Here is a 13987-nt window from a genome sequence, read left to right on the forward strand (position 1 = left end):
GGCAGCCCACCAGGCTCCCCCGTCCCTGGGATTCTCCAGGCAAGAACACTGGAGTGGGTTGCCATTTCCTTCTCCAATGCATGAAAGTGAAAAGTGAAAGTGAAGTTGCTCAGTCGTTTCTGACTCTTAGCAACCGCATGGACTGCAGCCTACCAGGCTCCTCCATCCATGGGATTTTCCAGGCTAGAGTACTGGAGTGGGGTGCCATTGCCTTCTCCAAGGCATTCAGGTATGACCTAAATCAAATCCCTTATGATTATACAGTGGAGGTTCCAAATAGATTCAAGGGATTACATCTGGTAGACTGAGTGCCTAAAGAACTATGGATGGAGGTTCATAACATCGTATAGGAGGCAGTGACCAAAATCATCCCAAAGGAAAAAAAAGGAAGAAGGCAAAGTGGTTGTCCGAGTAGGCTTTAAAAATAGCTGAGGAAGGAAGAGAAGCAAAAGGCAAAGGATAAAGGTTAAGATATACCCAACTGAATGCATAGTTCCAGAGAATAGCAAGGAGAGAAAAGAAGGCCTTCTTAAAGGAACAATGCAAAGAAGTAGAGGAAAAAATAGAGTGGGAAAGTCTAGAGATCTCTTTGAGAAAATTGGAGACATCATGGGAATATTTCATGTATGGATGGGCATGATAAAGGACAGAAATGATGAGGACCTAATAGAAGCAGAAGAAATTAAGAAGAGGTGACAAGAAAGCACAAAAGAACTATACAGAAAAGGGATAACTATACAAAAAAGTGGGATAACCACTGTGGTGTGGTCACTCACCCAGAGCCAGACATCGTAGAGCATGAAATCAAGTGGGCCATAGGAAGCATCACTCAAACAAAACTAACAGAAGCGGCAGAAGTCTAACTGAGCTATGTAAAATCCTAGACCAGATGATGCTGTGAGCACGCTGCACTCGTTATGTCGGCAAACTGGAAAACTCAGCAGTGGCCACAAGACTGGAAAAGGCCAGTTTTCATTCTAATCCCAAATAAGGGCAATGCCAAGGAATGCTCAAACTACTGTACAATTGTGCTCATTTTGCATGCAGGCAAGGTAATGCTCAAAATCATTCAAGCTAGGCGTCAGCAGTATATGAACTAAACACTTCCAGATGTGCAAGCTGGACTTAGAAAAGGCACAGGAACCAGAGATCAAATGCCAACATTCACTGGATCACAGAGAAAGCAAAGGAGTTCCAGAAAAACATGTACTTCTGCTTCATTGACTACACTAAATCCATTAACCTGTGTGGATCATAATAAACTGGAAAATTCTTAGAGAGACAGGAATACCAGACCACCTTACCTGTCTCCTGAGAAACCTGTATGTGGGTCAAGAAACAATAATGGAACAACTGACTGATTCAAAACTGAGAAAGGAGTAGGACAAAGCTGTCTACTGTCACTCTGCTTATTTAACTTATATTTAAAGTACATCATGCCAGGCTGGATGACTCACGACCTGGAATCAAGGTTGCCAGGAGAAATATCAACAACCTCAGATATGCAGATAATAAAACCACCCCAATAGCAGAAAGTGAAGGGGAACTAAAGAATCTCTTGATGAGAGTGAAAGAGGAGAGTGAAAATGCTAGCTTGAAACTTAACATTAAAAAAGCTAAGATCATGGCATCCAGTCCCATCACTTCATGGCAAATAAACGAGAAAAAAATGGAAGCAGTGACAGGTTTTATTTTCTTGGGCTTCAAAATAACTTCAGACAGTGACTGGCAGCCATGAAATTAAAAGACGCTTGCTCTTTGGAAGGAAAGCTATGATAAACCTAGGCAGCACATTAAAAAGCAGACACATCACTTTGCCAACAAAGGTCCATACAGGCCAAGCTATGGTTTTTCCAGTAGTCATGTACAAATGGACCATAGAGAATGTTGAATGCCAAAGAATTAACGCTTTCAAACTCTAGAGAAGACCTGAGTGTCCCTTGGACAACAAGATCAAGCCAGTCAATCCTAAAGGAAATCAACCCTGATTAGTCATTGGAAGGACTGATGCTGAAGCTGAAGCTTCAATACTTTGGCCACCTGATACAAAGAACCAAGTTACTGGAAAAGACCCTGATGCTGGTAAAGACTGAAGGCAAAAGGAGAGGAGGGCGGCAGAGGATGAGATGGTTAGAAGGCATCACTGACTCAATGGACTTGAGTCTGAGCAAACTCTGGAAGATAGTGGAGGACAGAGGAGCCTGGCGTGCGGGAGTCCATGGGGTTGCAAAGAGTTGGACACAACCTAGGGACTGAACAGCAACAACAAGACATTCACATTCTTTCTTACATCGATGACACGTTGTTCGTGTTTAAATGATAATACTTTACAGATGCTGAGTTAAGCAATACATCAGTAGAAGTTTAAAAATATTTTAAAATACTCAGCGATAAATATTTATTATGGTACACAGCTTTTTTTAAAAAAATCTGGTTTTATCTTAACTACTTACAGTAGTTACCTCAGGCTCTTAAAACATCTGACAAAGGCCAAAGAACAGTGCTTCTCTAATCAATCTTTTTAAATTAATGGATCCCCTACCCTAACCCTAGTCCTTAATTTCAATGCAGCTAACTTGCACAGTCAATTTTAATTATCTAGTGTTAAGTGAAAGGAAAGGGGATAAGGACAGAGGAGAGGCACAGAGCTAATTCATGTTGGAGATAAAATGGAGATAACTCCTACCCTGGCTATTCCTCTGGCACCAGCCTACCTCGCAGCTCCATCCTCCCATCAGTGGTGGGTGACCTAGCCCAGGACTAACAGGAAGACTTCAGACAGCTATTGACCGTACACATGGTAATAAAAGAATAGACCCTGGTTTCTGATTTAGAGTTGGCTGACACCATGACTTGTTTTTCCAAATCTGAGGCTCTGACAACATGGCCCACTTGATTGGTGGTAACAACTAGCTGTTACTGTTTACTATGCTCATTTAGATCACCTTTCTCCAAGTATTCTTCAAATAGTCTAAGATATGTGTTTCAGGACTCGAAATCCTGAAAAAAGACATTAGGGGCATATCTTGTGATTACTCCATCAGTTCTTGTCTGCTGACCTATTTATACAGACATGTGGGCGCTGTTACAGACACAGCCACTTGACTCATGCTGTCTTAATCATATCTGTTCAAAGCCTATGCTTTAAACTTTTCATGTAACTACGTCTTGTCAACGTGAAAAATCTCCTGTTCACCTTTGGTAGCTACCGGTCACTGGGTAGACTTTCTTCTGTTGTCCAAGACAGAATTAATTCAATCACATTCTGCTCGATTCCTTTACATTCCTGCCTTTTCCTCATCATCTTGATGTTTGTGTGTGCATAACTCATTTGTATAGTCATTCTACAAACATTTACCAAGCACCTACTAGTGTCAGACACTGTTGGACATTTGGGAAGAAATAACAAAGTAAGAAATAAGGCATAGCCTTCCTGTAACTGGGATTGTAAACTGGTGCAGACACTATGGAAAACAGTATGGAGGTTCCTTAAAAAATCAAAACTAGAACTGCCATATCCAGCAATTTCACTTCTGGGTATTTACCCAAAGAAAACAAAAACACTCATTCAAAAGGATATATGCACCCCTATGTTGACTACAGCATTATTTACAATAGTCAAGATACAGAAGCAACCTAAGTGTCCATCAACAGATGAATGGATAAAAGGCGTATATACAATAATGTATTAGTCATAAAACGAACTCCTGCCATGGGCAATGACATGGACAGATCCAGAAGGTATACTGCTAAGTGAAATACGTCAAAAACAGAAAGACAAGTACTGTATGATCTCACTTATATGTGAAAGCGAAAAAAACACAAAGTGAAAACAGGCTCACAGACACAGAGAACAAATGAGTGGCTGCCAGAGGGAGTTGGGGAGGTGAAACAGATGAAGGGGATTAAGAGGTACAAACCTCCAGTTATAAAATAAAACAGCACCAGGAATATAACATCCACCATAGGCAATATGGTCAGCAATATTGTAATAACTGTACGGGAGTTGCTAGACTTGTGATGGTGATCATTTCATAATGCCTGCAAATGTAAAATCACTTACATTGTATACCTGAGACATAATATTATATGCTAACTACATTTCAACTTAAAGAAAGAACCCACAGCCTTAAAGAATGTCTGGTGCATGGGCAATAAAGTTTACTGAATGAATATAGTTCTTGGCTTGTGGATCTCAAGTTCTACACAAAGAGAGAGTTATGCAAATAACTGTGCCTCACTAAGACAAATGCTAGGGTGAAAGCGTATACGCAAAGCAGTGAAAGCAGAGAACCAATGGCCTGCTTCCCTGGGAAAAACAGGGAAGGCTTCTCACAGGAGGTGATATGTGAGTAATGCAAAACTCTTAAAGGCATGAAGTCCAGAGTTTATACTTGAACATCACACTAACAAAGTAAATTAAAAGCAGATTACATCTAAAACGATGAAAAGTCAAAGCTCACTTGATTTGTTCTGTTTACGCTTAGGGCTGCCAATAGAAGCTGCAAATTCGCTATGACTTGCAGGACCTATTCCATTTCGGTCTCTCCAGTTGTCAGATTCGCTTCCACTTCCCAGGTGCTCACGACTGTTGGACCTCGAGAGGGACATTGATGAACCCTGTAGACAAAGCCAGACAGGGAAAATGCTTAATAAGGTGAGTTTCCCAGAGTGGGAGGAAGAAAGAACCCATATTAGACCCTTATCATTTATGTCAGTTGCTGGCCATAACAGTTACCCACCAATGCATATTCTCAAGAACAGGGTGTGGGACCTGTTTATAGTCTTTCCCTCCAGCTACCAAAAGTGTTTTAGTCGCTCGGTCACGTCCGACTCTCCACGATCCCATGGACTGTAGCCCACCCGGCTCCTATGTTCATGGGATTTTCCAGGCAAGAATACCAAGGACACTGGGTCATATACACATGGTGAAGTGTTCTTCCTTCTTTATGAAGGTGTTGATAAGAGGGTGAGCAGAGGAGTTCTGAGTTCAGCTCAGTTTTGACCCCATGGACTGCAGCACACCAGGCTTCCCTGTCCATCACCAACACCTGAAGCTTGCTCAAACTCACGTCTGTCAAGTCAGTGATGCCATCCAGCTGCTCATCCTCTGTCGTCACCTTCCCCTCCTGCCTTCAACCTTTCCCAGCATCAGGGTTTTTTCAAATGAGTCAGTTCTTCGCATCAGGTGGCCAAAGTATTGGAGTTTCAGCTTCAGCATCAGTCCTTCCAATGAACATTCAGGGCAGATTTCCTTTAGGATTGAGTGGTTTGATCTCCTTGCGGTCCAAGGGATTCTCAAGAGTCTTCTCCGACACCACAGTTCAAAAGCATCAATTCTTCGGTGCTCAACTTTCTTTATGGTCCAGCTCTCACATCCATATATGACCACAGGAAAAACTATAGCCTTGACTAGATGCACCTTTGTCAACAAACTAATACCTCTCCTTTTTAATATGCTGTCGAGGTTGGTCATAGGCTTCTTACAAGGAGGAAGCGTCTTTTAATTTCATGGCTGCATTCACCATCAGCAGTGATTTTGGAGCCCAAAAAAATAGTCTGTCACTATTTCCATTGTTTCCCCATCTATCTGCCATGAAGTGATGGGACCAGATGCCATGATCTTAGTTTTCTGAATGTTGCATTTTAAGCCAACTTTTTCAATCTCCTCTTTCACTTTCATCAAGAGGCTCTTTAGATCTTCTTCACTTTCTGCCATAAGGGTGGTGTCATCTGCATATCTGAGGTTACTAATATTTCTCCCAGAAATCTTGACTCCAGCTTGTGCTGCATCCAGCCTGGCATTTCACATGATGTACCCTGCCTAGAAGTTAAATAAGCAAGGTGACAATATACAGCCTTGGCGTACTCCTTTCCCTATTTGGAACCAATCTGTTGTCCCATGTCCAGTTATAACTGTTGCTTCTTGACTTGCATATAAATTTCTAAGGAGGCAGGTCAGGTGGTCTGGTATTCCCACCTCGATAGTAAAGGCCAGAAATGGTATGGATCTAACAGAAGCAGAAAATATTAAGAGGTGGCAAGACTACACATAGAGCTGTACAAAAGAGATCTTCATGACCCAGATAATGACGATGGTGTGATCACCCACCTAGAGCCAATCAAAGTCAAGTGGGGCTTAGGAAGCAAAACTACAAACAAAGCTAGTGGAGGTGATGGAATTCCAGTTGAGCTATTTCAGATCCTAAAAGATGATGCTATAAAATTGCTGCACTCAATATGCCAGCAAATTTGGAAAATTCAGCAGTGGCCACAGGACTGGAAAAGGTCAGTTTTCATTCCTACATTATCTCTTTTGTACAGCTCTATGTGTATTCTTGCCACCTCTTAATATTTTCTGCTTCTGTTAGATCCATACCATTTCTGGCCTTTATTGAGCCCATCTTTGCATGATGTGTTCCCTTGGTATCTGATTTTCTTGAAGAGATATCTAGTCTTTCCCATTCTATTGTTTTCCTCTATTTCTTTGCATTGATCCCTGAGGAGGGCTTTCTTATCTCCCCTCGCTATTCTTTGTAACTCTGCATTCAGGTGAGTATATCTTTCCTTTTCCCCTTTGCCTTTCACTTCTCTTCTTTTCTCAGCTATTTGTAAGGCCTCCTCAGACAACTATTTTGCCTTTTACATTTCTTTTTCTCGATCACTGCCTTGTACAATATCACAAACCTCTGTCCATAGTTCATCAGGCACTCTATCAGATCTAATCCCTTGAATCTATTTGTTACTTCTACTGTATAATCATAAGGGATTTTATTTAGGTTATACCTGAATGGGCTAATGGTTTTCCCTACTTTCTTCAACTTAAGTCTGAATTTGGCAATAAAGAGTTCATGATCTGAGCCACAGTCAGCTCTCAGTCTTGATTTTGCTGACTGTATAGAGCCTCTCCATCTTTGGCCGCAAAGAACATAATCAATCTGATTTGGGTATTGACCATCTGGTGATGTCCACATGTAGAGTCTTCTCTGGTGTTGTTGGAAGAGGGTTTTTTCTATGACCATTGCATTCTCTTGGAAAAACTCTGTTAGCCTTTGACCTGCTTCATTTTGTACTCAAAGGCCAAATTTTCCTGTTACGCCAGGTATCTCTTGACTTCCTACTTTTGTACTCCAGTCCCCTATAATGAAATGGACATCTGGTGGAGTTCTGAGAGCCTCCAGTAAAAAAGAGTCACTCCTATAAGATTTGGAGGAGTAGGTGCTAAGATTCCTGTTTTGGGGAACCACAAGGCAAGTCCTCCATCTGGCACAGTCAAGATTCCCTGCCTAGAATCTCACTAGGATGAGCAGGGCAGTGCTGCAGCCACACCCAGCACTTTGAGAGGAATCGAGCTCACAGAATGGAAGGGCGGAGAGGAATCTGGCATTGTCCTGTGTTATCCCACCCAAATAAGCACATAATATGTCCAGCAAATGACAAGTGCCTGGAAATCAAAATGAACTCTCCCAAATCAAAATAAAAATAGTAATTTAAAAGATCTCAAAGTTTACGCCTAACCTGCATTTATTCATTCTTCATTCATTTATTTAATCACTATATTACAGGTACCATACTTGGTACTAAATATCTATAGTATTAAGGTCAACGTTTTCTGATAACCCAAGTTTTATGTTTACTGGGTAACTCCCAGAGAATCCTTTACTATTCAGGTCACTGAACTCCATTCAGTCCCACGGCAGCACACCCTCAGCTGACAGCGCCCGGCTGCAACACTTCTTTCTCCAGGGCATAATGATACCACTCATGACACCACTCTCAAGACTTCCCATCTGCCCCACTGCATCCTGACTGTAGGATCCTCCTCTCTTTTCTATTCCAGATGTCCGGTTTGGTCTTCACAGTCCTTATCCTCTCTCTCTACACTTTCTCCTTAAGTAATCAGTAATCACAACCTTTTTCAAAGCTTAACAACAGCCAGTGTCAGGAAGCATTTAACAGGAGGCTTTCTGTGTGCTGTCCTGGATCTGTCAGGAATCCTCTGTTCCTTATTAATTCCTGAATATTCAGGAATTAAGAGGAGAGGCAAGCCTCTCCCGGGGCTGAGGGATCCAGGCATTTCCTTCGTTAGTTTTTCTGTACAGTGATAAGTACCCTCTTCCTTCTTGTGAACCATATGGTAAAAGTGATTATTTACAACTCTCTCTCTCTTTAATATGGATCGCCTATGTTTTGTAAGTCTGGAATTTTAATCTTTATCTTTTCTGAGAATAATTACAGTATATATGCCCACACCTTGTTGATTAAAACACCTTTGCTCCATCAGAACTCTGGTCCCCGTGTCTTTCTTTCTCTTTCTCTCTCTCTCTCTCAGGCTATTTCTCTGAAGCACAGAGGCCCTCTGAGTTCACTTTCCTGCCCCAGCTTCTAAGACCCTCTCGAGAAGGCGCTTTGCGCCTTCACCCCATCAAGAGGGCGCCTGAGGCCTTCGTGAACAGAGCAAACCCGTGCAGGGGCTTTATTGGCTTTCTGCGTAAACCAAGGAATATCAGCCTCTTTCTCTCCTTTACTTTCTTATCGTCGACTCCGGACCACCAGGTTCCAGTCCATTAAAGGACCGCAACAAGCCATGACTGAAATTGTTTCCTCTGGGTTTGAATTCTTTACTGAAATTTAGCATCACGGAGTTGCCAAGCTGACACCTCCATTTTACTGTCTCACAGACATTTTAAACTTAAGAGTGTTTGAAACCGTATTGTTCATGACCATCCCCACCAGCTACACTCAAATTACTCCTCTCCCAGAATCCCTGCATCTCAGGAAGTGATGACCCCCATTCACCCAGTTGCTCAAGCCAGACTTCTAGGAGCCATACTTTTCGTCCTCTCACTACATCCAATTTGTCAGTTTATCAATGTTGTATCTAAACATACCCTAAATCTACCTACTTTTACCAGTCTCCACCAGTGTCATTAATAGCCTCTTTAATGGACATGTTGATTTTTTCTTGCCTCCCCCCCAATAATCCATTTTCCATGAAGCAACTAGGTTGTAGGTTGTTTTTTTAAATGCAAATTAGAACAAAACCATGCCTCTCTCAGCCTACAGTCCTATAATAATCCCTTGCCAGTACTTTACCTTGGGCTGAAATGCTCCATAATCAAGTCTCTGCCTGTCTCTCCAGCCTTATCTTCTGTGCTCCACCACCCTATCCACCTTCTGCTCCATGAACTTACCAGTTGGCTCTGACTCCAATATGATAATGCCAGCTGTTTCCCTGGCCTAGTACTATTTCCCTAGATATTCACAAGGTTGGCCCTTTCTTGCCATGTAGGTCTTAGCTTAAATGTCATTTGCTCATTAAAGCCAGCTAAAACTACCCAATATAAAATAGCCTCTGTTTCATATTTATCAAGAACTTTTATTACTTAATGCCTTCTGGTTAACTTTTTATATATTTCTCTCTACCCACCAAAAAAAATGCTCTATCCGTGAAAGCAAGAATCTGTATTCAAGCATTGTATCTAATGCCCAGAACTGCATCTAAAACACAGGAAATGCTTATTGATAAATATTTGCAGAATTACTAGACCTCACAGTTACCTTTTCCTACATCTATGGGATCCCCTTTGCTGACTTTTGGGAAGGGGCCTAAGGAAAGGAAGGCTCCTCACACCAAAAAAATGGGTTTTTCAGCTAAAACCATCATTAACATAATTCAACCAGATAAATTCCATGCAGCAAGAGAAATAAGAACATGCTCAAAACTGGTTAATTACCAGGAAAGAGACCATTATGTAGTATTTCTATATATTTTAAAACTTCTGTATCTAAACTCTTTTTGAGTATTAAAAAGTCACTCATCTAAGATCTAAGCTGATTTCATTCACACAGTTACCTCAGATGTGGCTAAACATGATGTTTTCTAAAAACATTAAATAAAAAATAATCTTGTGATGTTTACCAGTTTGTTGTGATATGTTAGAAGACAACAAACTGGTAAATATCACAAGATTATTTAGATTTGCAAGACTTAAAATAGTCAGACAACCTCATTACTCTTAGGGGTAAATTTAAAACCTTCTTTTAACTTCCGATGCAGGTTTTACCTGCTCCAGAGAATACGCAACCATTTCTAATGCCTTTAAGAGATAAGTGGCAAAAAGAAAAGGAAAATCCCAAACTTTTTAGTTCTGTTGATGTGACAGAAATACTGCAGGTCAAAGCAACCTTTTGTTTGACCTTTGCTGTCCCAGTATATCACTAAGTGGACAGGGTCATGCTTTTGAGTCTTGAAGAAAACAAAAAGAAGCCTCAAGCTACTTGCTTATCTAAAGGAGTTCTTTGGAAAAGTCCAATTTCTCAAAAATGCCTTAAAACTGGAAACAGTCGCTCAAGTCTAGTTTCTCAGTAATGTGAACAGGGTGTTCAAAGCATCAGTTTCTTGCCTAAAGCAAGCTTCCTAGAGCAGGAAACCCATATGCCTTGATCCCCTGCACACTGGGTAACCCACACCAGTCAAGACCCACTGGCTAAACGTGCTTCTCCAGAGCATTCTACTTGTCCATTTGGTTTTGGTTTTCTTTGGAAAAGAATAAGGAGAAAGAGTGTTTCTAACTACCTCCTAATTTTTTTTAACTTTTTATTTTGTACTGGTGTATAGCCAATTAACAAACAATGTTGTGATAGTTTTAGGTGAACAGTGAAGGGACTTAGCCATACATCTTTATGTATCCATTCACCCCCAAACTCCCCTCCCACCCAAGCTGTCACGTAACACTGAGCAGAGTTCCATGTACTGTACAGACCTTGTTGGTTATCCATTGTAAATACAGCAGTGTGTACATGTCAATCCCAAACTCCCTAACTACGCCTTCCCCCATCCATCCCCCTGGCAACCATAAAGCTCGTTCTCATAGTCTGTGGGTCTGTTTCTGTCTATACGTTCATTTGTATCATTTTAGATTCGACTTATAAAGGATGTCCTATGCTATTTCTCCTCTGACTTACTTCACTCAGTGTAACAATGTCTAGGTCCCTCATGTTGCTGCAAATGGCATTATTTCATTCTTTTAGGTGGCGGAGTAACATTCCATTGTTTGTATATATGCACCACACCGTCTTTATCCATTCCTCTGTCAACGGACATTTAGGTTGCCTCCATGTCTTGGCTACTGTAAACAGAGATGCAGTGGACACAGGGTACATATATCCTTTCTGATCATGTTTTTCTCTGGATATATGCCCAGGAGTGGGACTGCAGAGTCATCAGTCAGTTCAGTTCAGTTGCTCAGTTGTGTCTGACTCTTTACAACCCCATGGACTGCAGCACATCAGGCTTCCCTGTCCATCACCAACTACCAGAGCTTGCTCAAACTCATGTCCATCAAGTCAGTGATGCCATCCAACCATCTCATCCTCTGTCATCCCTTTCTCCACCTGCCTTCAATCTTTCCCAGCACCAGGGTCTTCTCCAATGAGTCAATTCTTCCTATTAAATGGCCAAAGTACTGGAGTTTCAGCTTCAGCGACAGTCCTTCCAATGAATATTCAGGGCTGATTTCCTTCAGGATGGACTGGTTTGATCTCCTTGCAGGGTCATAAGGTAGCTCTATTTTTAACTTTTTAAGAAACTTCCATCGTGGCTATACCAATTTATCTCCCCATCAACAGTGTAAGAACGTTCCCTCCTCTCCACACTCTCTCCAGCATTTATTGCTTGTGTATTTTCTGATGGTGGCCATTCTGGCTCTAACTACCCTCTGATTTTAAAACAGTGTAAGAGCATTCCCTTCTCTCCACACTCTCTCCAGCGTTTATTGCTTGTGTATTTTCTGATGGTGGCCCCTCTGGCGGTAACTACCCTCTGATTTTAAAATAGCTGCAAGTGGAGATGTGGTAAATCGTTTTAAAAATGTTAAGCCCTCTCCACCTCTCCCCAGGTCCTTCTCAATTCCCACCCTGTCCCTATGTTCTAACCCATTAATTGCCCAGTTTACAATCCCTCTGAGTTTTAGCAGAATAAAGAGGAGGGCAGGCATCCACAAAGAGCAGCTGCTTCAGAGTATCAGATCATGCCAGGTAAGGGCCCTTTTACCTCCTTTCGATGGCTTTGGGCTGTATGAAAGTCCTCCACACTGCAAGAATCCAGAACCATTCCCTAAGAAAGCCTGATTCTATCTCTTATCACCACTGTTTAAAGGGGCCGTGAATAAAAGCAGGTTTCTTGGTGAATGCTCTGGAACTGATCTCGCTGGTTTCATCCTCTCCCCCACCTTTCAATGTGAATGAGCTGTTAGACATTAGCCAGAAAGGTGGAACAGGATGGCCCGAGAGAACCAAAGCAAGAGAAGCCACAGGAGAGACTCAGCCACTGAGTCAGGAGCCTGCAAAATCAAGCCCACAGAGAGTGGTCTGTTCGTCTTTGGACAAGACCCAGAGCAGAGGCCCTCCAGCTTCTGACACCACGTCTGAGTCACTCCCCTTACAGTAGGTCTCTGCAGAGCAGCGTTTCCAGGAGGGTGCCTGTGTCAGAAGCAGACTAGGCTTTTGGTGAGAATGTAAATTACTGGTTCCTGCTGGCTGTTTCCCTGACGAGTGAGACGCTGGGGGAAGAATCTGCATTTTTAAGGGCACCGAGTGGTTCTCATGTCTTTTCACATGGCTCTGGAGCATTTATAAACCACCTCGTATGGTAAAGAATCTGCCTGCCATGTGGGAGACCCGGGTTCAATCCCTGGGTCGGGAAGATCCCCTGGAGAAGAAAATGGTAACCCACTCCAGTATTCTTGCCTGGAAATTCCATGGACAGAGGAGCCTTGTGGGCTGCAGTCCATGGGGTTGCAAAGAGTCGGACATGACTGAGTGACTAACTAACTTGCTATGTACCCTCTGAGTTAAACCATTAGGAAAACAAGGATAAAGAAATTTTGCAAAATGAATTCAAGTCCTTTTTTCTGACAACTACTGCCATGACCTCAAGGAAGACACTTAACTGATCTGGGACCCTTTCCCTCACTGGGAATTTATAGGGATCAAATAAGCTCGTGGATGAAAATGTACCATATAAAACATCAAAGAAATAAATGAATGTGATTTAAGGTAATTACTAGCACATTATGTGTTCATGTAACACTCTAAAGCATTCCTTTAGATATAAAAAGCATATCTAGTTTGAATGTACAGAAATACTTCCAGTAATAAGCATTCATATATGTATATGAATCATATCTTTCATCAGGCTCTTGGTTTTCCTCGGGGTAAAGTTCTTTGCTGGAAATAACAGTAGTTGCTAAATATTACTGAGACTTCCTGCACACCACAGTAAGCACTGGATGCCTTCTCCCACAGCATGCTCAAAATAACTGCAAGGAGAAAACGGGCTCTGAGGCGTGAAGTCACCCATCAAAGCTGTACGTGTGTCGGTGGCGGCTGTCAGGTTCCCATAGCCCCTGCATTTGACAACTACTTTATGAGAACGATCGTCATTTCAGCCTGTCAGACTATTGGTCTCTGAGAACAGAACTGAATTAGCATTTCTAAACTGAACTATTTCATCTCTGAAATGACAGAAACATAATCAGCCACCTAAAGCTCCATTCTGCTGAAGGTGGGGGTGAGCACAGACGACTGCAGGAATCAGTGGAAGCCTAAGGATGAGCACAGCAGTTTTTAAGGTCTCTGCCAATGAAAGGAGATGTTGACTTTCTCTCCGAGCTATAATGGCAGAAAGAGGGGTGTATACCTCCTAGGGCCTCAAATCTTTCATAATGCTTCCTGCATTCTAGCTGCCAACAGTAACTTCAGACTTTAAATATACCCTGCCAAGTTGCTACTGTAAGTCTGACAATGAAATTTGCAGGAGACTCTGCTTTTTAGTATTTCAATAGTACTTTCTTTTTCACTTTCTCAAAGAGACAAAGGGGGGGGGAAATCGCATGTTTGTATTTGCCTTTCATCAACATTCTAATTTATTACAAAGAAAATGGGTGGAGAAATGAAGGTCAATCTGCAAATGCTAGTGATTAGA

General features: G+C 41.9%; 1 protein-coding gene across 4 annotated transcripts in view; it reads right to left on the reverse strand.

The window, feature by feature from the left end:
- Nucleotides 1-13987, reverse strand: part of BICC1 (BicC family RNA binding protein 1) — a 349743-nt gene that overhangs the window by 15315 nt on the left and 320441 nt on the right. For all 4 annotated transcript variants that reach the window (XM_018042242.1, XM_018042241.1, XM_018042244.1 and 1 more), the window contains exon 18: nt 4464-4620. In XM_018042242.1, the coding sequence (XP_017897731.1) occupies nt 4464-4620 (157 nt within the window). The remainder of the gene's footprint in view (nt 1-4463; nt 4621-13987) is intronic.

The sequence above is a fragment of the Capra hircus genome, chromosome 28 (assembly GCF_001704415.2).
Source record: "Capra hircus breed San Clemente chromosome 28, ASM170441v1, whole genome shotgun sequence".
Taxonomy (NCBI): Eukaryota; Metazoa; Chordata; class Mammalia; order Artiodactyla; family Bovidae; genus Capra; species Capra hircus.